A 27,805-nucleotide genomic window follows, 5' to 3' on the forward strand; every position below is an offset into this window, starting at 1 on the left:
TTCTCTGACAGAAAATTGCAGTACATATTGTCTCTCTGCAAAAATTCACCAGGTGTTCCCAAAGAAACCAGGAAATTAATAAATTAATGCCTTTGAAACTTTCTGATGTGCCTGCTAGAAACAAAACAAGGTCTCCAGCCAGTGTGCATTACTACGGTGAGACAGTGCATACAACAAAGAACATGCAAATTTACTCAGGAAGTTCTCAGATCTTATTGCTTCAAGTAGTTAATAAAGCTGAAAGAACAGAACATCCTTGGAGACAGTATTCCCACTTCTTGGAATTGGGAACATTGGATGGCTGGACCTGCTTTGTGCAGTGCTCACAAAGCAAAAGACAAAAATCAAATAGTAAAATAAAATTATCACTCTCTTGGGGTTTGACATATACAAAGCTGGTACTGACAGAAATTAAGTATATTTCCTCTTTCAGGAGAGCTGAAAGTAAGCTCAAGGCATGTCTCTGTAGGGACAGGACCTGTTTCAATTTACCACAACTGATGATGTACTCCTGTTCAAATAAAAACTTGCTATGCCCACTTTTCCTAACATACTTAGTTTCCAGTGATGACACTTTACACAGTAAGATAGTAACTGGATACCTTTCTAGGTGACTTTCATTAAAATCCCATTGGCAGGTGAGGTTCCTCTTCACTGAATGGAAAGAGACATTGGTGTAGGACACTGAGATATGAAGAATTTTGCTCATATGTCCTTTATGTGCAAAACATACCTGCAAAAACAGAGTGGAAAAAAAAAAACTTTTCACAAATCAAAATATTGATAATATATATGTCACATGTGTAGAACAGAATACATTCTGATTCAATCCCACCTCACATTAGTAGGGAAGGATCTTGTTCAAGGTCAGCAACAGGTCTCGCCCCATGAGGCTAAGGAGCCTGAATGTGCCTAGTGGAGATGGTGCCCTGACATTTAGGATATCCTGTGTGCTACTTTGTGGACTTTAACTGATCCCTTAAGACTTCAGTGAAGTCTAGGGGGATAAGATAGCTGGGAAGCACCAGTGGGTATTTTAAGGATCACTGAGTGAGGAAGGGAGAGTGGAAGATTTCCAGGGTACAAGGTTTGGGGAAGGCTGACACCTTAGCAGCTGACAGCTTAGGTGTTTGGAAATGAGACTAGAAGAGGTTTATGAAGGGGAACTGGAAAGAGTCTGGAAGAACTGTTGGAGGCTTTGGGGAGGGGAGTGTGCTGCTCTCACTCCCTCCTCCTTCCTTTCAAATCCAATTGTTCACTTTCCCCCAGGTAGCAAAGAAGGGGAGACAGGAAGGGCTGAGATTGAGACCCTGCTGCTACTGAGAGTAGATGTAGAAAATGACCAGAGAAGCAAGTCGGAGGAGACCCCAAGTGTAAGCGTTTTCTGTCTTATCAAAGATGGGCCATTTCTGCATCCAGCACCCTTTCCCAACACCATGAAGGAATACCACCATCCCACCTTCCTCTCTCTTATCAGGGGCTGCACCCCTAGGAGCAGAGGGAAGCCAGCTGTGCTAGACAATATCCATTTCTCAGGGGTCTCAAACTACTCAATCAAGCATCGCTTTGTAAAGAAACTCACTCTACTTTATCCATGACCTGTGACCACAGCCCAGAGACACGACCCTATATGAGTCTGGGGGAAAACTAAATAGATTGGGTAATTTTATGCTGCTAATTTGGCTCTGTGTATCCGCTCCCCAACACAACATACTGAACAAGAGCAACCACTTACATGTGTGTATTCAGTGAGATCATATCTTGGTAAAATTGGTGGGGAAGTTTTCACCAGCTGTTCTGGTCTGTAAACACTGAAACGCCCACAAAAGGGCTTAATCCTACTGATGATGTGCCCTGAGGTGACATAGTCCTTTGTATCTGACAGAGATTAAAGAGAAAAGAAAGGGGATGAAAATATAGGCAACATGTATTCAAAATTTTTTGAATCCAGTCCTACTTTTATGAATTCTCCTACTCAGATAAATTTTGAATGTTCACATGGCAGTTGTCTCCTAGGAAAAGGAAACTGAAAGGCAAGAAGGACGATTAGATCCCTGTTTGAGCCATAAACCTTTATGTCAAATACTGTCTTGAGCCAAACAAGGTGTTTGACTAAATATAGCCTTTCCTTACAGAAAAGGCACAGTCAAAGCTGTAAATCAATATATCAAGCAATAGAGAATGCACTTTCCCCTCTGGGAGCTTGTTCCACAGGGCTGTCAACCACACAGACAAGAACTTGCTATGATTTCTTTTGTTCCTAGCATTTAAGAGGCTTTCTTCCATCAGCAGATACTAACCATTCACCTTTTCCTCCAGTAAAAGACAGGGTCTATCAGATAAATATAATAGGGGACAAGTTCCTGCTAAAATCTTTGCTGAAAGATATTATGAATGTAATAAGTTTAGCTGTGTTCAAGGGGAGGCCATGCAAGTACTTGGAAGGCAGCACCACCGAAGGCCATTAAATTAATAAAACATATTATCAGGCTCAAGAAATTGATTGGGATGAAAAAATTTTGTATTTGGAGAGAACTAAGATACATGTTCATGTAGGTCTTTTTTGTTTTATTTTGTTTTCTTTTCTAGGCACCTATTTTCGTTTCTGCTGAAGACAGAACACTGGGTTTGGTGAACTGTAGGTCTAAACATGTATGACTTTTTGTGTTGCCCTAGAGTCTGTTCACTAGAATTTTATTGTTGTTATGATACCTTTAATTCTGTCTAAAATGTAGAAAGTATTAAAAAAAAATCAAGCCCTCCCTTTGCTCTATTTCTTACATATCATTTTTTTATTCCCAATTTACTGCTGAACTATCACCAGCTTTTACCTTAAGTTATTCTCTTTTTTGTTGGCAGAACTGTAGCTTTGGGATCACATAATCAGACTAATGTCCAGTTGTTATCTTCATTTTTATGCCTAGTATTTCCATCTCTTCCCAGTTAATTAACTTGTTGGTTTTCTCCACTTGGAAGTATCAGTCACCAAATACGTTATATTACTGACTGGGACCTGTTCTCTGTCCTTACTGAATATAAGCACAGAATAAGAATTCTCTAGGGAGCCACTTTCTGGCATTCCTGACACATGAGAGAGTTACTTTCTCACTGGTGCAATACCTTCATGTTAGAAAGTTATAGATAACTTTTACAAAAGCTAGTATTTTATATCTTGCATGACCAGTCAAGTACACTCCAGATATTTGCACTGAATGAATACAGCAGTCATCAAGAAAGACTGAAAGCAAAGATCTCTAGAGCTGGAATCAACCGGAGCTGTAGCTAGGGCTCTATCAAATTTGCTTCCCCAGTAGATATACTAAAACACAAATAATTTCACATGCCCCAGGACTTGCATTTTTATCTCTGTTTGTAATGTTCCTAACCACCAAAACATATTAGCTGCTCTGGTAAGTGCACTGCAATACATGACTGAGTCATATAATATATTACGAGAAGAGTTTTGTTGTTATATTATCATGTTTTTAATATTAGTACCATAAACTCGTTCATCACAATAAATACAAACAATGAATACTTGAGGGGGAAAAGGGGCATCATATATAAAACCTATAAATATGTATATTTACTGTTATTAAAAGTACGTTTATATCATAAAAAGAATCAACTATCACAGCAAATACTGCTTATTTGACAAAGAAAATCACTACCTTTCTCAAAGCCATTCCGGAAAAGGATTTTAGCAGAAGATGGCTCAGTTTCACATCCTACAGAAAGGAGTTCCTCTATTGCTGTTTGTACCTTGGAAAAAGAAAGTGAAACGCAGTCACAGTACAATAGCAACTGGCTCATTTCAGCAAAAAGTTTCAACATGTTAAGTCGTCACTGCATTTTTTCAATCAAACAGGGATGGATGGGAAGGCAACTCTAATGAAGCAGGCAGCCAAACGGTAAAGATCAGCTAAAAAACAGAGTTTGAGTTTCCAGTTGAGGGTGCTGTTAGGGAGTAGGAGGCATCCCATAGGCCTCTGGCAGCTTCATCAGAAGGGTCCACACATCACCGGTCATGTGTGGATGGCCTGGACAGCCTGGGACATCTCAGGTGGTACCAGACACCTTTGTGCAGATGACTGAATGGAGAGTCTGGTCAATTCAACCGACTGCATTAGAGTGGCTCAGCTCATCCTACATCAGATAACTGTCATCATCCTAGGTACTACAGTGCAATAAATTTCCAGTTAACTCTTTTGCCAATTCAACCAGCCCCATAGAGGCCAGGCATCTGACTGCCCCTCCAGGCTCCACTAGCTGTGCTGCCTGGGTGTCTGACAACTATCACATAGCAGAAACATGAAGAGAAGTTTGACAGTGGCCACCACTGATTACAGTTGCTTTATCAAGTATATATTTGTTCTATACCAATGATTCCAAATAAGCCAGTCCAGAGCTCCTGTCTGAAGTCAGGAGCCACAGGCTACACGTCTAAAGTGTATGCGAGGTCCCATGCGTGAAACTGCTGATTACCAGGCACCAAACACATGGACTTCATGGCAGACAGCGGAGGCCAAGATCAGACACCGTGATACACTGGAGAATCCCAAGCAGATTCAGTGCAAAAAAAACCCAGAGACACCTCCAATACCAAAAATCATCACTAACCATACAAAATTTATCTCTACCTCTAGGTCCTGATCTCCGTTAAATGCCACAGCTCCATCAATTATACTGCAGCAGAGACTCAATTTTCTGTGTTTAATGACACCCACCTGGTGAGCAGTAGCGTTTGTGGGAATCATGTTGCTGTACGTATTGTTCCAGGAGATGCTGAACCACCCGGTACCCAATACAGTCAACATCTGACAGGCAAAGAAGCAAATAAACAAATTAAAATAGATATGAGTTGCGTAAGATATATAGAATTCAGACATGGCACATGGATCTTCAACCAAAGAGCTTTTCTGTGGCCCATATTTTAAGCTTCTGTAAATTGAGAGTACCATCAGCTACTTTTTAGCTGCTCATGGTCTCCATGCTCTCTTTTTTAATGCATATCTGAGATTATCTGTTCTCAGATTAGCAGGACCACAAGGAACACGACTTGTGCAGATGCACTGAGAGCCACAAAAATACCCTCCAGCTCCCGATCTGCAGCTCTGAGAATTAGCTGCTAGGACAGACTTCCCTCACTGCCAACAGCTTCATCAAGCTGAAAGCTTTTATCGTTTGATCGCAATGAGGCCAATCTGATAACACACACTTCAAGTGTGTTTGGAAAAAAAAATGTATAAATTAGCATGAGGTAACAAAGCAAGTCACGAATTAGCGAGGTAAATCTTCGGGGGAGTCAGCACTGCTTTCAGCTCAACACATTGGCAGATTATAATGCAAACAGTTTACGTCAGCATGACAATACTTATTAAAAGCCATGTACAGCTTCAGCTCATGTGACGCTATTTATTAACTCAGCAGGTTAAAAGAAGGCGGGAACACACTTTCATGTCTAGCAGGGCCAAGGCCTTTACATTAGGATTTGCCACCCTCTGCGTAATCAGGGTCAATCTAGCTCCCAGGATCAAGCACACAGCACTGACCTGCACTTCTGGAAGCTGCAAGGCATGAGCCCGAATTTCGTGTCTTTCCAGGTAGTAGGTGTTCACCACATGGGGATTCAGCCATGTGTTGTGTATCTGGACGCCAACTCTCATCCCACTGCTAGGTGCCTTGCCATGATGCAGCACTTCCAGGTAGTACCTCGAGCCAGCAGTTAGCTCAAATTTGGGGGATTTGGGCTGCCAACTTTCACTCCAGTTCTTTTCCCAGTGCTCTGACCATTCAGAATTGCCCGCAGGGAGAGAAGCTATTCTTACCTATGTCCAAACCAACAAAATCAATCAGAGCTCTTTCTCCAGCCCCAGAAGTCACCATGTCCAGCACCACAGCTCCGGTGACACAGAGAAAAGAGGTTTGTGATCGTAACTAATAGCAGTGGGTGAATGGATGGCGCTTTCAGTTTTATTATCCAGGAAAAGCTATAATTTCATCAAGGTTTGGTTTAGGGCTGCGAGCGCAATACCAGAAAGCAGGTAATTTCTAAGGCTCATCCTAACCCTAATAGCACTTCCCCATGTAGCTTTTCATGAATAACTTCTATTCTATGTCTCACAAATACAGAAGTAAGTAAGCCTTCTGAGATCATATGCATAGCAAATTTGTAAAATCAGTAATACAGAGATTTTTAAGAGATAAGGAGAAGGTTTACATGCTTTTGCTAGCCTAAAGAGACAAATTAGCTTTATCTGTAGCATCCCCTCAGTGCTACAGAGCGGAAGACCAATGTTTTCAGAGGATGGAATTTCTACAGGCAAAAGAGGATGTAAAAGAAAGTAGAACAGAAAGCCTCCAGGTCCCCTTGCACAGACGGAGCAAGCTGATGAACTGCTAAAAATGTCTCCCAAAAAAAGACGTTCAAAGACTCTGGATGCAACAGTGAGTCTTTCATGAACTGAGTTGCTGATAAGGTCCTATATAAAACACCAAATAGAATCACACATATTTAACTCATACTGGGGAAATTCTCATTTGTGATGTTGTGATCTTGTATAAAATTCTTCCCCATTCTGACCCTCTTATTTTTGCTGTGCAAACAGTAATACCTTATAATCTGGATCTTGGGACAAACTCAAGTACAGAGATGCCTGACCATCTGCCTGAATCCAGAAGGTGTAATTGTTGGTCTGAGGAGCCACAAAAAATCCACGAAGCCTGGAGCTAAACAAAAGCAAAACATCTATAATAGACATAAAAATTAATGCACTCCCCAACTCCATTTTCACACATATACAGATAAAGGGAAAGAATGTAGGACCTATCTATACCAAAAAACACAAACTCATTCAGTATAAACTGCCCAAAATGACCCGTTTTCAGATTAAACAGTGCTTATGCTTGAGAAAAGTTTTCAAGGTTTAAAAAAAAAAAAAAAAGAAAAAAAGAAAGAGAGAGAGAGATATTCCTCCAAGAAAGTAGGTATGATTTTGCTGGTGGACACATTTCTTTGTGCATTTGTTCTTAAGCGAAGTCCTATCTCTGACTAGACAAGAAAAAGCTCAAAAATCACACACAAGATCAACTGAGAAATACACAGAAGTGTTAGACAAGTGAAGATGTCCCTGCATTTCACACAGCTCTCCATAGCCGTCTCTAAGGAGACATGGGTAATGGGCACCAACACAGCTCACAGATGGATTTGTAGATTGGGGTAAATTAGTTTATTTCCACCAGCTCCAGCTGAGCTACCGCTGCCAACGTTAACTAAGGATCTGACCCTCTACATCTGGCCAGAGCTCTAACCCAAAGCAGCCTCTGCTAGAGCTGTTTCTACCTCCACAGCTATTTCTTTCATGGTGTTTCAGCACACCTAGGCCAGGCAGAGCAAAAATACCAAGTGAAAGCAAAAAGAGGGAAAGAAATAAAACATTTCACTGAATATTTTGAGCTTCAAAGGGGAGTTGGAGCAGAGGGCTTGCTTTGATTCACATGATCTATGCAGCAGACAGGCTTTGCTATAAAGAACTGTTAGGTGTGACTGCTATGCCTCACACTGCTGAAGGTGATTGCCATGGCTTCATCTCTTTAAGATCACTGAGTACCTGAACGACTGCTTTGCCCCAGCCAGAAATCTTACTGGGGAACTGGCATCAGGTACAAACTGCCATCTATATCCAGGGCCTGCTTCTGTCAGATCAGATGCATCATCCCAGACTTCAAAGAGAAGCCCTCTGTTTCCTAGAAAGTTAAAATAAAAATCTTCTCAGTAGCAGCCAACAAAAATCCCAGAGCACATGCTAGAATCCGTGGAGCAGGAAGGCAGGCCAGAACAGAAGATTTTAATAACAGATTGGCTCCATTTGCAGGTCTATTTGCACTCCAAGGTGAAACATAGTTCTTGCTTTAGGGAATTCTCTCTGCCTTGACAGCCTTAACCAGAAAAAGCAAAAATCCCCTAAGAATAGAGTTTCCAACCCAGCTAATGTGTCTATCGTCCTGCAGGTAGAAGTACTGTGCTGAGCCATGGTCAAAATATGCCAAGCCCCATTTTATGGTCAATAATTTCCTACTACAATGCTCCACCCAAGCTTTTTCCCTGATTCCTCCACAGCAGCTGTAACTCGTCTATATCCACCTTTACCTAAATATTGCCCATTCCTTTTTTTGCCTCATTTTCAATGGCTTTACACACCAGGCTGAGCTTCCTTCTGCCATAGCCTCTCTGCAAGTGGTGGGCTGAGCTCTCCTCCCTTCCTGCTCTTGTTATTGAATCTAGGAGAAACTATCTTGATGTTGAAGCAGAGAGCATTTTGGAAAGCCTGTTTCTTCAGCATATTTACAACCAAGTGGTTGCTACTCTCCATTTCTGTATGTTTGCCTGTTTGGACTTTTAGTTATACAATTACTACACCTGGTTGTGGGGCAGCAAGCCTTCTCCCTTTGCCAGCTGGCTCCATGGTGCAGCTGATCTTCCGAGGAGAAAGGTGCTTGACTTTACAGTGGACACCTGGCAGCAGAAAAAGGAGTCAACATGCCATGTGAGATTTAAATCCAACTGGGCTTTAAAATAGGCCCATCTTCTTTCCAAAAGGGTCAACAAGCCCAGAAACCTGGGCTTATACCATCAAGCAAGTAAAATGGTTCATTCCCACAGTCAAAATAACTAGGCCTTCCTGATGGTGAGCATTACAGCTCCCTTGCTTACCATCCATGAATACTGGTTGGGGTTTTGTGGCCAATGTCAATAACACTGTACTGGAAAAACATTTAACATGTCTCCTCTTACCTGCAACAGTGACTTGCACTGGCTCCTCAAAGAAATCCCCCCTAATAGTGAGGTCAGTGCCTCCTCCGAGACTTCCACCAGCTGGAAACACAGAGGCTATTTCTGCAGAGGAAGGAAAGGGGGAATCTGAACATGAGCAAGAGAAAGATTGATTCCAATCCTATTTCTGTCAAAGCCATCAGTGTGTTTGCAATGTTTCCAAAAGGAATGGGCTCCTGTGAATGAAATAGGTTTCTCAGATCCTTCATTCAGCTCTTGGCAGCCACAGAAATTACAGAGAGCTTGGCCACATGACAGTGGAAATACTGTAATGCCTGGACTGTTGCTCAGTCTTGCGTCTGTCAAGCTCAGATTGCAACTGAGGAACTCTGAAAAGTGGAAGTCAGAACTGTTTTAATCCTTTTGACCTCTCTGATTCACTTCTGAATTTAACCTCCAGATTTAGATGCTACTGTGCTTTCCAGCAGTCCTTATGGGATACATCCAGGGAGCTGAGCATCTGACCATCAGCATCCACATTATGACCACAAGAATCTTTCACAATTTGCTCTTTATTTGCTCTTAATCCCCTTCTGCACCAGAAACCCTTTCTCCTTGATGACAAGTTTTTCACTTTGCACTCAGTCCTAGTTTGAGCACTTAATAGCACTTGTATAGTCTTGAAAAAAAGCCTAATGAAAAAGCCGAGATAAACTTTTCCAGACCTACATTTTTTTTCCTAATTTATCCAGTTTCAAAACCTTACTTTGACAATATTGACTACTGAGTAGAGTAGTATAGTCTACTAGGTAGATCTGACAGATCTTGTTTCTACTAAGCCTCTGCCAGCCTACTAAACAGCTCCAAGCAGGGCCATTTCATTTTACTGTGACTCAGTTTTCCCGCATGTAAATAATATGCTAATGATACTGCCTTCTTTTACAAAGTTCTTTGAAGCTACTGGTGAAACAAGTTATATGCTATATTCAATATATTAAGTGAATTTATGCATTCACTGTGTTACAAAAAAATGATTTTGTTCTCTCCTCAGCCAAGCTCCTCAGATACAGTATAAATATGGCTCAGATCCAATAAGACACTGTGAGTTCATTATATTAATTTCAATTCTTCAACAGGTCAAACCTTAATGGAAAAAAACATAACTGAGCCTTTCAGGGGACCTATGCAGGTGAACTATGTGGTCTCTTCCAGCTTTATGCAACCACTGGAGGTCAAACGCTGCCCAGAGCTCTAAAGCCCATGATCCTCTACTTCTGAAAGGACTGTTAGGCACAGGTTCTTTTCAAATCTCTGCCACTATTTTTTCACAATCATTATATTGAGGAGATATTCAGGATTTTGTTGCCCGTTATCTACATAGCTAGAAATGTCATGTCATGGTTATAAATATTAGCATGCCTTAATCTTTATTATTTTCAAATCAATGGTGCAGTAACGATGCCATTTACCAGCCCTTCATCTCAACTCAGCTTTTACAAGTGGCTAAACATCTCCATCATCTCCTCCTGTGATCTATCTAATCCTATGGCCACTGTGTTACTAAAATTGCAATCTTACCAAATACAGTGTGATTTAAGAGGGAAAAGTATAAAACTTCTCTAGATCCAACACCTCAAATCTATTACTGCTACAGGACAAGGAAGAAGAATTAAACCACTCCATCCCAAACCCTGTCACACTGCTGTTCTCTGGTTGACTCTCTCAAGTCAGAACTGTCCACCACAGACAGAGTTCAAAGACAACCCTAGGAGGTGAACATTAATCTACTGAGAATTCAGGTTATAGCCTAAGTCAGCACACCCTGCCTTAGCACATAAATTTTGTCTTCATGAAATTTTCTACCTGCACATTTTTGTACAAACAGTCCACAACAAAGCATAACATACCAGGGGAGATGCACACCTAGAACAAGGGCACAACATGACTATGTCCTTGAGAAGAGTAGCAGCAAGAGTTTTTTCTTAGATCAGTCTGGAATGGCCAGGGGACAGTGCAAACAGTGAGATGAATCAGTGCAATACCTGAATGTGTCTGATACAAGAAAAGGTCCTGTTTGGCACTGATGAGCCAAGCATCTTTGTGTACTGCTGATCTGCAAGAGAAAGAAAATGTCTGAGAGATCCCTGGGAATTTAAGTTGGAATTAGACCTCCTTTTCACAGAACTAGACACTTGCACTCCAGATGAACAGTGGAACATTTTTATGGGGACCAACAACTTTCACTCACACACTGGGGTTTTGATTCAAGGCACTCCATTATATGGATGAAATGCTTTATTAGAAGTACTTTCCCATTACGAAGTATGACTTTGACATTGTCAAAACCCAACTTCACTTTTCTTTTTATGGTTTCATTCTTCCCTATTTAGATAACAGGATAAAAGTGAAGTGGAAGAATTTTATTCAGCTACACTTAACAGATGACTTCTGCTTTGGGTACTCAAGCTGAAGTATTAAAACTCCAAGGTGGAGGTGCTTTGCAGGAGGAATACACCCCCTTTTCATCCCTAATATGATCATCTTTTCAAATTAGCAAAATCTCATTTTGAAGGAAAAAATACAATCTTCAGTAAAAATTCATGCACTTATCTTGGACTCAAAAATGCATCCATCTTCTCACATGGAAACACAGAAAAACGGAGAAAAGTTCTCTTACTCACCTTCCCTTGTTAAACACTGATAAGCTAACATTGTGGGACCCTGGAGGAGAGAAAACACGTCATTTATGGCAGGAATGTGAATGTGAGTATCCAACCTATTTCTCTGTGTTAACCCAAGAGGGAAAGGAAGGTCCATCACATACAAGAAAGAACAAAGAGGGAAAAAAAAGAAAGTAAACTGAGTAAAGACGGAAAAGAAGTGAAATCACTTAGGTGCTCCTGGACGTATCCACACCACATCATTTTCTCCAAAGGCTGTAGAGATAGCCGGGAGATGCAAATACCCCTGAGTCACATTCTTAACCCAGGAGGCAGGACAGAAACTTGTAAGAAACTCTCCACCTCTGCCCAGGGAGTTTCAGGAACTGCAGAAATAGAAGCTTTTTTTTTTTTTTTTCCTTTTCACTGACCTATGTGGTTCCCTTCCACCCGGCACTGCAGGGTCCCCAGTCCGTCTTTCACCCGAATAGGATAGCTGCAGAGAAACAAAGGACACTTCTTACTCTCAAAAGGTCAGAAAAATACAAGGAGAATCATCAGACCAAGCAAAGACACTGACTTTTACATCTGAGCTAGTCAACCTTGGCTTTCTTTAGGAAAAAAAAAAAAAGGAGGAGGAAAAAAAAAAAGAAGAAAGAAAGAAAGAAAAGGAGCAGAACAGGTTGTTTCGCTCCTGTCTCATTTATCTCTCCACTGACTGTCAACAGAACTGACTAGCTTAGGAAGATCCCTCCATTCAGCTCTCCAGTTCGGTCCCATTATTCCTGTTTCCAGAAGTTGATCCTGTTGGTGACTTCGAGCAATCCCTCTGAAGTGAGACAAGACTGGACACCTGGTAAGCATGAATAGGAAGGGAAAAGTCAGGAAGAGAGAGGACCTAGGATTTACACAAAGGGATGGGCAGATCACATATGGCTCCCAGTTTAGAGATAACCTAAAACTGAGTCTTCTCCCTTTTCACCTGCTGTAAAGCTTGAGAAGGGCAGTTTGGACCTTCTGTGTCTCTGGAAGGAAAACAAGCCTCATGAGATGGAGGGGACTGACCCTCTAAGTAGAGGGGTAAAATGATTGTTTGCAAGCTGGAGAAGAGCCATAAATGGGGAAATTGCTTTGGGGAAGGGGGAAAAAAAACACCCAATGATGCTATGGATAGGTCTATAAAACAATCTTTAAACAATTTACAAAGAGTGGTCATACTTTTCATTTCTACATAATTTAACAGTTTAAGAGCCAGATGCAGATCCTTATTGAATTTGAGGGCTGGACTAGATGATCTCCAGAGGTCCCTTCCAACCTTACTGATTCTATGATTCTATGAATTCCTCCTTTTCATTGCTAAGGACTGGCACTAGGAGTTAAGACCAGACCTACTCCAGTGAAAACACATCACACAGACAAGGTATTTCCCGTTCTGCCCCACTGAAGGTGCAACAAGTAGCTCATGCAGTGTCAGTCCTCTGATGGCAGGGATCTGCCCCTGCACAGCAACAGGGGATAAATGCTCAGGGTCTCGGGTGAGCTATAGTTACTGAGCAGGAAGCAAAGGATGTGGGATGCAAACTAAGCAAGACAGGAACAGCTCTTGAAGGTGGGGACGTAAAAGGAAAGTGATTAAAGGGGAAAGAACATTATGAGCTGAAGTAGGAGACAGGAAGATTAGATTATTTGGCATTTCCATGTCTCCTACAGCTCTTGAAATCACAAGACTAAAATAAACCAGTGGGACAGACCCATTTTTCTAGCCAACACCTCCCTGAGAACATGGTACTTTCCAGTGCTTCCCTCTGCTTGCTTCTCTACATGCCCCTAAATCTGTAAGTGGGAGCAAGTAGCAATTAAATAAGATATGTTAGCTTTACATCAACCCCTCCCAAAGCCATGGAAGAACACAAGTCCCATCTCCACAATTGCATTTAAGTTCCCCTCCTGGGAGCTGGGGCAAATTTTACAATAAAGTAAGCGGGCCTACTGAGGACTCTAGGACTCTTAGCACCAGTTTCTGTGCGATGAGGATTTTCTCCTTGTCCCCTGTAACATAAGTTTCCTGTAACACAAGTCTCCCTTTTTTGAAGACTTGGTCATTTCAAGAAGCGCATTGCTCATAGTCTGGAGAAACCAGAGACAGCACTACTATGGCTGAGACACATTGGTTGTGTCATGCTCCTACCATGGCAGCATGGACTGAGAGAGGCACAAGCAGTAAAATGCTATTCAGTGACCACAAGCTCTGCATTCATTAAAAATGTGGCACAGTTCATTACCTGCTCCCATCTCACTGCCAACACTGCAAGTTTAACAGCAGGCAGGCAGAGACATATCTCTCCCCGCTCTTTTCCAGGAATTGACCTTCTGTAACCTCTCAAGGTGTAAGAGAGGCTGCACAGGGCACTAAAGGGAATGTTACTGCACTGCCCATGGCCATTTCTGTAATCCAACAGGTGGTAACAGAGCTAGAAGTCCAGAAGCATCTGCTGTTACTTCCAGAACATAAGGATATGTCCATACTAAGAAATGAGCCACGTCAGAACTTGCTCACTGGACCCTGTCCATCCATATTGTTAAACTGTTAGAACTCTATTTGCACACATTTGTCCAAGGTCAGCTAGCCCACTCTTCAGAATACATCCATGTAAGATTCATTGTGCTAGATTGCATTGCCCAAGGTCCATTCCCAGAAGGCAGCTTGGACATTGCTACCCTATTTTGGAGACTAGGAGTTGAACAAAAACCTAGATGCAGCCAGGCCATACTACAAGATTTCTGGCCCCGCTGCGTTACAGCTAGGGCCACAGAGCCTCTCTGCAACCAAGGAGAGCCAGCAGTCCTCACTTGCCCCAGTCATAGACCTCATAGTCAGCTCCTCATGGGCCTTTACGTTATGAAAAAGTAAAGCTTTGCCAATAGCCAAGAAAACATTTGTGCAAAGCTGTTCTGAGTCTTTGCACCAATACAAACCAAAGGTCAGTCAAGAACTAACATGCTTCTTGTTTGCTTGTCAGCAAAAGAGCAGAGACTGGTCCATCCATCTCCTTCTGCTACAAGGATAGCTGGGCTAGGTAGAAAAAAAACAGGAGAAACATGATTTTAAGATAAGACACACAACTTTTCAGTTGAAATAATGTTCACATTTAAGTGAGCAGCCAGTATTTTCAAAAGGATGAGGAATTTCCCCTCATTTGTATCCAGCACTTACTGATCTTCTAGAAAACTGAATAAGCCCTAGTCTCTTATATCTTGGAGTATATTAATACTGCAAAGTGCATGAATAAGGTCCTCACTCTACAGGAAATGCATCTCTATAACAACTGTGGCAGAGCTGTCTTAGGAACATGTTGGCTACTTCTGAAAGACACAAGTAGTGTCTTTCACTTGTAGTGGAGGTTTGGCAGCTTTGGTCCCAGAAGATCTTTGCCCACTCTTTCCTTCCAGAAGCACCATGCAACACAAGTGTGTTATTATGCTGGTACAGCTGTACTGCTTCATGGTGTAGCTCAGTTGCTTCTCTATTTCATTGAGGGGAAACAATCCAACAAACATAATGAGAAATCACTCACATTCTTAAGAGTTGGAGTATTCCCACCTTAAATAAATATTAAGGAAAGAGAGAGAGCTTCTACTGGACAAGAGGATTCAGGTGGGAGCAATAAATTCACAGTAATTAGCATAAGCAGCAAAGGGTGATAATGATTCTTTGAGAATTAACAAGCAATTAAGGAAAATGTGTAATTAAAAACCTACTGAAGTGCAAACACTTTGCTATGACCTGGGCTTCAGAGTGCAGTTGTATGAGGTTTTATTTATAGAGTTTGCTAGTATTTAGATATCTTTCTTTTAAGGAAAAATGGGAACGTTTTGCAGTATTGTGAGACAATTGACTTAGCATCGCATTGTATCCTTTACAAAGCCTGAAAAGAGTACAGAACGTCTTCATAAGTGCAAAAATCCTTTCTTCTTTTGCCCTGAATCTTATCTGAGGTGACTGAGTGACAGATGGCCTTGGTGAAGTCCAAGTTCCCCTAGTAGTTCCTAGTACATATTTACTAACACACAAGGAAATATGAGGCAAGTGTTCCTACGAAGCTATGATATGGACTCGTTTGGTATGCTAAGATTTTGAAGCCGTTTCCTCTTTGGCTGTTAGTGAGGTTATGCTGTAAATGAGTAATGTAGCAATTGGAGCATACAGGCACATCCAACCTGAAGTCAGACAGCCCAGCATTTCTTCCCACTGATCAAGGATTCACCAGAGGCAAGTGGAACCGATTAATATCAAACAAAAGATGCATTAATGGGTATCAAAGGAACAAAAATGTAGGGCTGATAAACAGGTGTAATTAGTGAGCCAGGAATCTGCAACAGACTTTTACTTTCACTAACAGAGAATTTAGTTATTTATCAAGGGAACTTTCTATCCAGTCTGAGAAATAGTTGAAAAACGTGTAGTGGTCAAACATCTCCACATGTGCACATCAGTAATTAGGACTTCCAGGTAACTAGTGAGGATATACACCTTCCCTGAGTCCTCAGCTGGTTCCTAAAATGCCAGAGTGACTATAATTTAGTAGGTTTTTTTTGTTTTTTTTTTTTTTTTTTTTTTTTTAAAGTATCCACCTGGGCTTAGTGGTCCATGGCTGTGGTCATAAGAGCAAGGAAAACAGAACCCAGTAAAAGTATGAGAATATTTCCACACATGTGGAAATATATATGTTGGATCTGAGGTCAACATTATATTCATTTTGGACTCACTGTGCTTAAAGTCCTATTGTATTGGAATCATGTAAAAATTGAAAATGTATGTCTTTTTCTGTGTTGTGTATAACCACAGAAGCAACAGGAAATAAAAATCAAACCTTCCTTCAGAGATGGGAAGTGGCCAGAGAAGGTTTAAAGTGGTGGAGAATCAAACTTTGTCTCAAAAAACTTCTGCTCTGCCTTTTGACTCGCTATGAGAGCATCTGTTTCAAACTAAAGTATATCTAAAAATGCAAATGGAAGGGAAAATTTATTTAACTTTTAGATTCTGACGTTATTTTAATTAGTTAAATTTTAATTTGCTAGCCAAAATAAAATCTACAACAACCAGACGCAATTACAGTACAGTTCACACTGAGCTGTGATTGACTGTGCTGCCAGTAAACAAACCAACTAGCTTAATGGACCAGTTGCAATTAGATTAACAAAGTTTGCTGGAGCCCAACTCATGAGCTGCAATAAACCACAAAAGAAGGAAATGGCAATTCTGGGCCAACTGGTTGCAATTTATTGCTGTCAAGGAGGCTGATAGAAGAAATGCTAATTTAGGGACTGGGTCAGGTAGCTGCTTATATATAATTACCCATCGATATAATCAACATTGAAGTCCAGGGTTTCATATCTTTCAGTAATTGTCTTCCCATAGAGCTCTATTAAATTTCCTGTTTGAAAAGAAATGGAAAATAAAAAGAGTCTTTTAAAAGCAGAATGTTTTTATTTGCACATTTGGTGAACCGAAGAAGAGAAATTCTTGGTCTCTGCAAAGTTTGTAGAGGAGTGGCCCAGCTGGCTGCATTGCCATCCATTCTCTATTTCTATCAAAGTTCAAGGTGACCTGGCACTCAATTCACTTATCCATAAACAACCCTTCTTTGTTTCACACAAAAAATGTCCGTTCTTGATTTTTCAGCAGATCTCTAGCATTGGTACTGAAAAAAATATTCCCCTCAACATGTTTTGTTAACTAAAAACCATCTCCTAACTGAGCTCCACTGCAGAACCTCATGAGGCAGGTAGATAGCACCACCCACATGCACTGAATAATGGTGTGCTGCTTTCGTATGATAGACAGGGTCAGGGCCTAAAAAAGGACTTCAGAATAACTTTTTTTTAATGTACAAGTCCTTTTCAAGGACTGCAGTGAAGCAGGGACTTAAACAAGAAAAGTGGTCATACAGAGGAATAAGTAGAATATAATACAATAAAGAAATACCTAGAATAAACAGTTTAAAATGAAAAAAAAGAGATATTTTACTTAAAGTATTTACATCGTAGATAAATACATCTCTCTCCCCTTGTGTGTTGGGTTTCTGAGTTCATTATAGACAGTAGCAGTCTAATGTATATGGTCAAAAAATATCACAGTGATTCAAACACCTACATTTGGCCAGATGAACCCCTCCCTCCAGGACATCTCAAATAGTACTAGATGCTTCGAGTCACTTTCTTTTTCCGCACTGACCATATTGGGAGGTCAGACATGTGACTAACATGGAGAAACAACCCTATAGATTCCCTAAAGCAAGGCATGTAAATCTGGAGCTGAAATCCACTCCTAGGTTCCAATTACTTTCAAGTAGGTTTAGGTGATTAGATCACTTAGGTGCTTCTAAATCTCAGAAAGTACCTCTCTACACTCACAAGAGACCAAAATATTTTGATTGATCATGACTTTGGAAATAAACTTCGGAAGCAAGTTTTCTCAGAAAGCCTGGAAATGCCAACAGAATAGTAGCAGGGGAAGAAAAAAAAAAAACAAACATGTTTTCCAAACAGCAGTTAACTGTTCAGACCAGCACCAGTGATTGTCTTTTCAGATAAGACTTTGGGGCTAGTGACAGCCCCCAGGGCTCAATACTGGGTCCCATCCTGTTCAACTTCTTCATCAATGACCTGGATGAGGGGTCAGAGTGCCTCCTCAGCAAGTTTACTGATGATACCAAGCTGGGAGGAGGCTGATACAGTTGAGGGCTGTGCTGCCATTCAGAGAGACCTGGTCAGGCTGGAGAGTTGGGCAGAGAGGAACCTGCTCAGGTTCAACAAGGTCAAGTGCAGAGTCCTGCACCTGGGGAGAAATAACCCCAGGCACCAGTACAAGCTGGGGGCTGACTTGCTCAAAAGCAGCTCTGCAGAGAAGGACCTGGGAGTGCTGCTGGATGACAAGTTGACCATGAGCCAGCAATGTGCCCTTGCGGCCAAGAAGACCAATGGTATCCTGGGGTGCACTGGGAAGAGTGTTGTCAGCAGGTCGAGGGAAATGATCCTGCCCCTCTTCTCAGCCCTGCAGAGGCCTCATCTCGAGTACTGTGTCCAGTTCTGGGCTTCCCAGGACAAGAGAGACATGGAGCTACTGGAGAGAGTCCAGCATAGGGCTACGAAGATCATCAGAGGGCTGGAGCATCTGCCCTATGAGGAACGGCTGCGAGAGCTGGGCCTGTTCAGCCTGGGGAAGAGCAGACTGAGGGGGGATCTGGTCAATGTGTACAAGTACCTGAAGGGAGGGTGTCAAGGGGGCAGGGACAAACTCTTTTCAGTTATCCCGTGTGACAGGACAAGAGGCAATGGGCAGAAATTGAAGCACAGGAAGTTCCGCCTGACCGTGAGGGGGAATTTCTTCCCTGTGAGAGTGACAGGGCACTGGAACAGGTTGCCCGGAGAGGTTGTGGAGTCTCCTTCTCTGGAGATCTTCAAGGCCCGCCTGGATGCAACCCTGTCTGACATGCTGTAGGTGACCCTGCTGAGCGGGGAGGTTGGACTAGATGATCTCCAGAGGTCCCTTCCAACCTTACTGATTCTATGATTCTATGATAACTTTGAAGTCTCATTAAACACAAGTGTGTAGGGTGTTATAAAATCAGCACCTAATAGTTAATCTTTGTTAAAAATACTATGAAAGAAATAGGATGGATTACTTAAGAATTGAGATCAATTAATTATATCTCTATACTGAACAACATTTCTCTGCTAGGGCAGAGTTGAGCTATAGAGACCAAGTGCCAAATGCCCCAGTGGTTGTTATGCATTACATATTTTGCTTGTACCCAATGCAGAAAACTTTTCCCCTATTAAAATCCATTTTCCTGTTCAGCATGAGCCTGGACATTAAGTTCTGGAGGTGCCCATTTTAATCCCCAGCAAGATAGCCCCCTCATAAGGAGAAAGACAGTAGGGAACATCAAATAATAATTAAAGTGGGCTCCATCTTAAAGAAAGATCCCATACCTGGAACACCAGATGGTGGACTAATTTGGTAAACCACAGGTGTCTGCGCAGCAGAGAACTGCAAGGAGAAATTTGTAGTTAAATGGCAGTCGTTTTCACAGCAGCTTGACAAGATCTGATTACATATTGCTCACAACACAGTCGGCAACCACATTTCAGAGATTCACACTTTGGGATTTGATCTTTGAAGTGGAGTCCTGCTCTGAAAAGGAAGTAAGTCTAGATGTATCCTTCTTACTCAAGAGTTTTGCTCCCTCTGCATTTAATCTGACCTGCTGCTATTTCTGCGTTCTCTTTTGTCCATGCTCAAGTTGTTCACCTCGGCTTGAGACAAGCCTAGATGTTTATTATTCATAAAAGATGGGTTTAAAAAACTCTAAGCTATGCATTGTTTAAAGTCAATGCCTCCATTTTGCATTGGCATGGTGGCTTCAATCCCTTCCCCCTTGCCCCAATAAGATGTTCTTAAAAACTATTTCTGCATCACAGAAGAGATATCCAAGCTGGCCTTCAACAAGCTTGCTGAGTACCAGAAGCACTTTAGTTAAGGAAAATACTTATATTGGCCCAATTTGACCTCCATCTTAACGTAATATAATACATTAGAAGTTTCTTCAGGAAAGCAATATCTTCCCTTCTGTGAAGAAATAGCACAGAAATACTGGAAATCTTATCTGGGGTACTATTTTTGATTTGAACAGAGTCCAAAAAGGAGCAGAGGTATTCTGCTTGGAGGAAATCTTCTCAGAAGATGGGACGCATACAGGGATCCTTTCCAAATGTGGAAGGGATATCCTCAAACTCCCAAAGTAAATGGAAGACACTCATACCTAACCTGACTTTTCAATGGGCAGGGCAAACCTATTCCTTTTTTGTAGCTTACACTAAAATCTGTTTATGAGACTTTTTCAGCCAGATTAACTCTAGCAACTGTTTGTCTAGGCTGGCAGCAATCCTATTCAAATGGTGCTGTGTGAGAGAACACTACTCAGGCAAGTATAAGAAGCACACATGGTCCTCAACATGCTGTTAACTCACACGCAGTCAATATTTTCTGTAAACGGCCCTGTCCACAATCTGCAGAAAGGAAGCCCAACAGGACCAAATACATGGAGGCTTTCAGCAGCAGAAAACTGTCTTATACTCAAGTCCAGGATCTAGATACCATCCAGATACATCCAGGTATCATCTAGCGCTGAGGACACGTGTGCTGGGTAGTTGAACGTCTTCTGACAGCAAGCAGATATACCTGAGGCGCTGTAGTCTGACCTCAGTAGGAAAATACCTAGATAGCCAATGAAACAGAGCTAGCTACCTTGCCAAGGCCATAAGGAGGAATGTGGAAAGGGAATGTGAGCTCTTGGACTAAGGTTCTATTAGTAAATAAAATAGCTGTTCAGCTCACACTGTAAGCTAGAACCTGTTGTTTGGCCCAGAAAAATATATAGTTTGTATCAATGTAGGGAAATTCTTTCTACCTACACTAAAAAGAAGACAGCCTCATCCACACTGTCTGTGGGGAACAGTCTGGCAGCATCTGGAGGAGAAGTAGAAAGAACCACCCAAGTACTGAATCCTTAGTGCAATTCCAGGCACAGCTGGAGTGTACATCCTGACCTGCTTCACTAGCTAATACAGATACAGCCGTGGAAATCACAGGAAGACCTTGGGGGAGGAAAAAAACACACACAAAAAACCACTCCAGTGCTTTGTTTCAGTTATCTGCTCTGGAACGCAGGGGTAGTGCCGTCGTCTTTCCCCTGTAGCATTCTGCACCCTGGTGATGAAGAGTACCAGGTAAAAGCTGAGGGTCAGATCTATCAAGGTATTTAGGGGTGTTGAGCTATAGCTGTTCTACCAAGACACCTAGGTTGTTCAGATTTTGTAAAATCTATTTATCCATCTGCTTTCTCAGGAGCTACAAACACCTTCACAGATTTGGTCTGCAGTACTGGCTAAATCCTGATTTCATTTAAGGTAACAACCACTCAATTTCATTAGCCCTACTGAGCAAGGTAGGTTTTCCCTACGTGTTTATTCTCTGTCTCCAGCCTCCCAGGTTTCTCAGAGCCTTCTTCACATATCTCCATCCTCCCCAACCTCCTTTTTGAGCCATCTCCAATCCTCACGTCTGCTTGTGGATGATGCTGTCACACCTATAAATAGCTTAAACAACTTGCATTTCGAGAATCAAATCAAGGACTCCACTGCATGTTCTGTCCAAGAATTCCTTGAATACTATTCCCTTTCAGAGCCCAGACTTTTGGTCATGGTTACATGAAAAATGAATGAATAGCCACACACTGACTATAGTGCTGGTCACTGCAGAGAAGTAAAGGCAGTATCCCACCATACCCTGGCCTGGAGCTGATGCAGAGAAAGAAGTCAAAAAGCAGCATGGAAATCCGGGGCCACTAGCTGACACTAAAGTCTGAGCTGTTCAGACTTGCTGCTGCCTGCAGCAGGCTCTTTCAGTCTACTGCAGAGGGAAAATTAATTTTTAATACACATAGCTCCCAGGTCCCAGTCCCAAAACAAAGAGACACATTGTGTTTTATTTAGCTTGGAATGTGTCTCATTAACAGCATCCCCTGGTGATTTTTCATCAGCTCTCTAAGCTAGCTGAACCACCCAATGACTCGTCAGCTTTAATGTGCCATTTACTGAAACACTGGGCTTTCTTGTTTGATACTGAAAGTTAGCATAGAGGTGGGACGTGACTTCCAAACACACCAGGCCTCATCCTCAAGCAAACATCTGTGTTAAGGATTCCTCTTTGCAAGAGTCCCTGACACCATCATCATTAACTGCTCTAACATCACCATACTCCACCACCTCCAAAGACAGTTTATTTTATCGTTGAGAGCCAAGGGTGATAAATACTTTGCTGGAGGGGGGTGGAGTGAAAAGCTCTCATAGGCCTGGAGAGAAGCCCTTTTCTGAAATCAGTGTGCCCATGGGAGGTATTCCTGCCCTTCGTTACCTGACAGTGCTGACTGGCTATATGCTAACACTCTACAGCTTGGAGAGTAATCCCAGGAGAAGCAATCATTTGAGCCCCTCAGATCAGTTCAGCTAGAATTGTCCGAGTTAGGTTAAAACTGTGTCTGTCCATTGTTTGTGTTTGCATAGCTGCCTTCATGTAAAATGGACTGGGATCATTCACGAGAACTGTGACAGTGACAGACAGGTACTTGAACACGGGCCCTAGAATGCTGTAAAATCTTCATCCTTGGAGATTTTCAAGTCAGCTGAGCAACCTGGTCTAGTCTCATAGCTGACCCTGCTTTCATCAAGAATTTGGACTAGATACCTCCCATGGTCCTGACCAACCTGTTGAGTCTGTGATTATGTGACTATATGAACTGCTCTGCAGCAGTGTGAGCAATCATAGCCAAAAAGGGGCAGATAAAGAGACCTCCAGGAAGACTGAGGTAGCATCTCCAGCCAGTACAGCTGTGTGCAAAACGTACCTCTCCATAGCCCCGTGAATCCACTGAAACATGGTATCCTGATTTCTAACTTCATCTCCAAATGAAAATGAATGGCTCTAACTGATATTTCCAACAGGAACAAAGTCAAAGGGTCTCGGATCAAGAACAAAAACACCTAAGTTTTGCCAAAACATTTCAAACTGATGTGATTTTTAATTGTCTAAACTTATGCCTCAGGGTTCATTAGCTGCTTTTGGTCTTTGCTTGGTAAGACTATGGCTTTCCATATACAGTTCTAGCATGATCGTGTACACCTTTCCAAACACAATCAGTTGAAAGTTGAATGTTCTGGAAAATAAGGCCATGAGATTCATGGAAAGCATGGCTGATTGCTTAGACAACTTTTCTCAGCAATGCTTAAAGATTCACAGTAGCGTCTTCCTACTGCAGGGCTTAATAAGTGAAAAAACAGGTTAACAGGGAACTAGATTTTTGCTTCAGAAAGACCTCCTAAATCACCTAGTCTATCTAGTGCCAGACGAATCACTGAGTGCCTTGACACATTTCATTTTAAAGGACATAAGTAGCATCTTAACTTCCTGTCCTGACACGCAATCTGACACGCAGTATGAAAGACCTTATTTCAGCATCCCTGCTGTGATGTCAAGTCTAAAGTTTGACTCTCTTCAGTGTATTGAATTCTTATTATCACTTGTATCCTTGTTTGGTGGTTACCTTGAAAGTATAGCTGTCTTTCTCTACTCCAGTCAAATTGTTAATTACTCGTCCTTCAGAGATCACCTCCACATAGTACAAACCTTCCTGAGGTGAAGACCTGGATGGAAAAAAAAATACATTATTTTTATACAGAATGAGGTTTATTTTTAAGTAAATACCAGATCCTTCATGGGGTTTATGCTTGTCAGGTCCACTGAGGCTTTGATAGAGCAAAGAAAATTTACACTATGCTATATAGGCCCAAACAGTCTACTCTCAAAAGCTAAAATTAAAAAGAAATGTGGACACACAGCAAGAAATTCCAGATAAGTGCAGATGGTAACAGGGGTATATCAGAACTCTAACTATCCAAATTGTACAGAAATGCAAAACATATACATGCTCATTAGTGTTCATTAATACTAATAACTAATTGTTATTCATTAGTATTAAAATAACCCAGGGCTGCCTAGATTTACAGGGCAGCTTGATCCTGGTTTGTAAATTAATGATGCATCCTTAATGTACATAGTTTCTCATCATAACATTCAACAGAAGAAATAACTCCCAGCTAAATCACAGAAGCAAGAGATGGAAGAGCCCCATTAGGGTCCCTCTTACAGCCTCTTGAGAGGCATTTAATCTTCTAGTCAAAGAAAAAGATCTTTGAAATTATGTTTTTGGAGTTTGGAAAAGAAGCTTGGATTGCTCAGTCACTACGCAGAACCATATTTGCTTCCAGCTCTCCCACAGTTTTCTTATGATCTTAAATAGGCCAAGGACACCAAAAGGTGGTGAAATCTCTAGATTTTCTTGGAATTAAGCATTTAAATAAGAATTAGGCCTAAAGCCTTTGAGTATTTGAGTCTTAGCTTCCCCAAGCCTGTCTGTCAGACACACATGCTAGAGATCCTTAAGTTGAAGCAAGTATAAATGCAGCACAGCTTATGAGATGCTCAGGTGCAGTGATAGTAGCAGCCATAAGAATCCCTTACGCTCCCAAACTGCTTGTATGGACACAAAGAAAGTGAGGATCCTACTAGACAAGCGACAGAAGTCTACTCACCCAATAGTTAAGAATCATACCTTGTCCTGCATCTTATGGTGGATAAGTCAAAACATACAGGAGCGACGTCACAGGGTAGCCTGGGCAGGCCTGGATTCACTAGGGACACCTCCAGCTGGGACCCATAGGCTGAGAAGGGATGCTCTAGCTGGTGGGATGTTGAACCTAAGCAATCGAAAATGAACCAGAAGAGATCAGTGAGGACATGATCACGCACATTCATTCACATATGATATAAAAATTGAATGTGAAATTCACTGTCTCTTTAGCACCAGTGCTTGAGGCTCCTAATCAGGGTTTCTTAAACTAGGTTTGACCAATTTCATATTAAACCCAAGTTCATTTTCCCATGCAGCTCCTGGCTTTTCTTTCTCTGAAGCAATACCTGGTCTCTCCCACACATATTCTATTGGGAGTTTTAATCTCCTCAGCCATCTACACTGGAGCAACCACCATGCCCATAAGTATTTAAAGTACCTGCAAAACCGGTTGTTTCACATCCCCTTCACACAGTTACACTGATAGGACCTTAGGTTGGCTTGGGCTGTAAGGTGAATCTGCTTAATCTGTTTCTTTAGAGCAAGCTGTCCAAAAGACCAAATGTTTTCAACTTCAGAAAGCTAAATTTTGTCCAAACATAAATTAACATGCTTACCTTTTGTAACTTAGTCATACAAATTAGAAATAAAGAACATTTTTAAGCAAGTGTACCTTACACACTGTATTTTCATAGGTGGTTCCCAGCTTACTGGTGTGTTTTAAAGACATAAGCAGTCTTTAACACACCAGTGGTTCCTCAATTTGCAGTCAACTACACAGTCCCTCCTGCTCCTAGGAAGGTGTTTTCTCCTTTAGCCTAGCTGTCTGCCTTCTGTGCCCCTAAAATGTGTCACAGAGAGCTTGAAGAGTGAGATCCCACATGTGATTCCCTGCCTGCCACACAGTGCTGTGGTGGGCACGTCTCCCGCTGACGACACGAGCTCCCCCTTCTTCTGGCTCATCCTCACCAAAGGGACATAACGCTCAATTCAGGCAGATGTCATTCATCACAGCTGTAAACAACCAAGTCAGAACTTGAACATCTGAATCGAACAGGAGAGAACATAAGATTGTCCTGGGAACTAAATCTCTTGATAGAGAGTCAATATTCAGCACTCATGAAAAAATAAATCAGGTTTAATTTTGGGTAGTTGGGTTTAGTAGTTTTGGCACAGATCAGCAAGGCATATCAGTCTGGCTTTTACCCAGATCTTATGTTTATCACCACTGTTTCTAAAGTTCCAGCTTCAGTGGACCTATGAATGGTACGGACTTTCAGTGTTCCTTTTTTTTTTTTTTTTTTTTTTTTAGGGAACTTGGGGGGAAGGAAGAGATTTTCTAGCCTAGGGCTACAGAAATTAGGCACAAATCAGGTTTATGTCACTTGAAAAGAAAGATTTAAACAGGTAGTCATCAACAATGGTTTATGAAGCAGTAATTTCAAACCAATTTTGTGTTCTGGGTGCCATAGCCTCTGTATCTGTTACCTGGAATTTGTCACTCCACCTCAAAACCTCAGAACAGAGTTGATTCTATTATTTTGTCATGTGCTTTATGAGTTAAAAACTCACCAGGTAGGGTAATAGTAATCCACGTTCCTCCAGCAATACTACCCTCTCGGGGCCTAATATGCAGTCCTGTAGCTGTCACTGCAAAAATAATCCAACTACATCAGGCTGAAGTATAATATGAACATCAAAACCATCTCATTCAGGACAAAGCATATTTTATTGGCCCAATAGCTGTCCTTCTGCAATCCCACTCTCCACCTTATTTCTCCTTCACAGGCATGTGAATTTGCCATATTATTTGCCTTTTTTACACCAAACTGTCTACCCTATGTAAGAGTCCTGCTTCTCAGAGAGTTTTTCTTATCCTTTTTGAACTTGGACTGAACCACAGTCCAAGTGTCTTGTTCTCCTCAAAAATCAAAACCGATAAACTTCATTTGCTTCAGCACTCAAAGAAATGTGCTTGCTCACTTCTGTGCACTGTCCCCAAACATAGAACGGCCAACATAACAGATCCATTTCTGGCTCTGAAACATCTTGTCCAGCTCTTTCTTGCAAAAGTTCTTAGGAAAGAGAAACACTAGGCTGGAAAGGAACTCCTGCTTTATGAAATAAAGTCACCTGCAACTTGTTAGATAGTCTCTTCCATAAATGCATCGAATACTTCAGGTGATTTAGCATTTGTTTTAGAGGCCCTCATCCTCTGATGAGGATGGAGATGATCAACAGTTATGAAACTGCCACCCAGTGTTCAGATTTTTTTAAGAAGCTCTTGTTTACAGTGATACCTACTTTGCTATCTAGCATTTCAGCTACTTTCCAGCTTTTTAACCACATGTCAGTGCAGTCTCACGTAACAATACTGACCAATCTAAACCCAAATATTTGACATGCAGCATGAACTCTTGATATCAACATGTAAAGAATCGTAAGACTGTTGAGCAAATGGAAATCAACAAGCACAAGAGGAGCTCGAGTAGAATGGCAGCAATCAACAACAAATCCAGGCTCCCACCCTCAAATGCCCGCTAACTACGGAAACAGAACAACCAAAAGCCACCAATAAGGGTTGCAAAAATCCAACATGCTGCAATCACTATCTCATAGCATCCAACACCACTTAGAGACACCTTTGCATCCCTCGTGCTCAGTCAAGTTTTACCTAACTCAGAAGCACTGCATTTTGCAGTTGTTGCATCACCAGCGTGGTTGGGGATAATACTTCCGCAATACTCACCTGCAAAGAGCATCAGCTCAGCGCTCAGAAATGATCTCAAAAGGTTCATCTCAGACTCTGAACTGGGATTTCACAAGCATCTGGCTCCAGCATGGACTTCAGTTTGTACACTGAGACAGTTCTGTGGTATGAAACAAAGTACCGAATGTGGAGCCAGAAAGACTCACTTTAAAATGCACTCCTGGTCTAAACTGAACACTGATGGCAGATATTGTGCAGTCTCCAGAGCACCTATCCCTCTCTTAAAGTGTGGGGCTTTTTCATGGAGATCAGAGTGGAGTATAAGGCACCTGCAGTGGGCATTTAAGAAGCTAAGTCAGCTGCTGAGACCTCTAGGACAGATGATCTTTATTGCAAAACAGATTGCTTTTCA

General features: G+C 41.7%; 1 protein-coding gene across 1 annotated transcript in view; it reads right to left on the reverse strand.

The window, feature by feature from the left end:
• PKHD1 (PKHD1 ciliary IPT domain containing fibrocystin/polyductin) overlaps nucleotides 1-26,731 on the reverse strand; it is a 264,433-nt gene extending 237,702 nt beyond the window's left edge. The window contains exons 1-19 of the mRNA XM_062573127.1: nucleotides 26,667-26,731; nucleotides 26,256-26,350; nucleotides 24,666-24,810; nucleotides 23,598-23,697; nucleotides 19,429-19,486; nucleotides 16,790-16,868; nucleotides 14,432-14,506; nucleotides 11,865-11,929; nucleotides 11,455-11,494; nucleotides 10,816-10,886; nucleotides 8,795-8,896; nucleotides 8,420-8,515; nucleotides 7,611-7,746; nucleotides 6,615-6,729; nucleotides 5,553-5,828; nucleotides 4,728-4,817; nucleotides 3,669-3,762; nucleotides 1,736-1,878; nucleotides 603-733 (exon numbers count right to left, since the gene is read on the reverse strand). Of these exons, the coding sequence (XP_062429111.1) occupies nucleotides 603-733; nucleotides 1,736-1,878; nucleotides 3,669-3,762; nucleotides 4,728-4,817; nucleotides 5,553-5,828; nucleotides 6,615-6,729; nucleotides 7,611-7,746; nucleotides 8,420-8,515; nucleotides 8,795-8,896; nucleotides 10,816-10,886; nucleotides 11,455-11,494; nucleotides 11,865-11,929; nucleotides 14,432-14,506; nucleotides 16,790-16,868; nucleotides 19,429-19,486; nucleotides 23,598-23,697; nucleotides 24,666-24,810; nucleotides 26,256-26,350; nucleotides 26,667-26,731 (1,976 nt within the window). The remainder of the gene's footprint in view (nucleotides 1-602; nucleotides 734-1,735; nucleotides 1,879-3,668; nucleotides 3,763-4,727; nucleotides 4,818-5,552; nucleotides 5,829-6,614; nucleotides 6,730-7,610; nucleotides 7,747-8,419; nucleotides 8,516-8,794; nucleotides 8,897-10,815; nucleotides 10,887-11,454; nucleotides 11,495-11,864; nucleotides 11,930-14,431; nucleotides 14,507-16,789; nucleotides 16,869-19,428; nucleotides 19,487-23,597; nucleotides 23,698-24,665; nucleotides 24,811-26,255; nucleotides 26,351-26,666) is intronic.
• Between the last annotated feature and the right edge of the window lie 1,074 nt (nucleotides 26,732-27,805).

The sequence above is a fragment of the Rhea pennata genome, chromosome 3 (genome assembly GCF_028389875.1).
Source record: "Rhea pennata isolate bPtePen1 chromosome 3, bPtePen1.pri, whole genome shotgun sequence".
NCBI classification, from domain to species: Eukaryota; Metazoa; Chordata; class Aves; order Rheiformes; family Rheidae; genus Rhea; species Rhea pennata.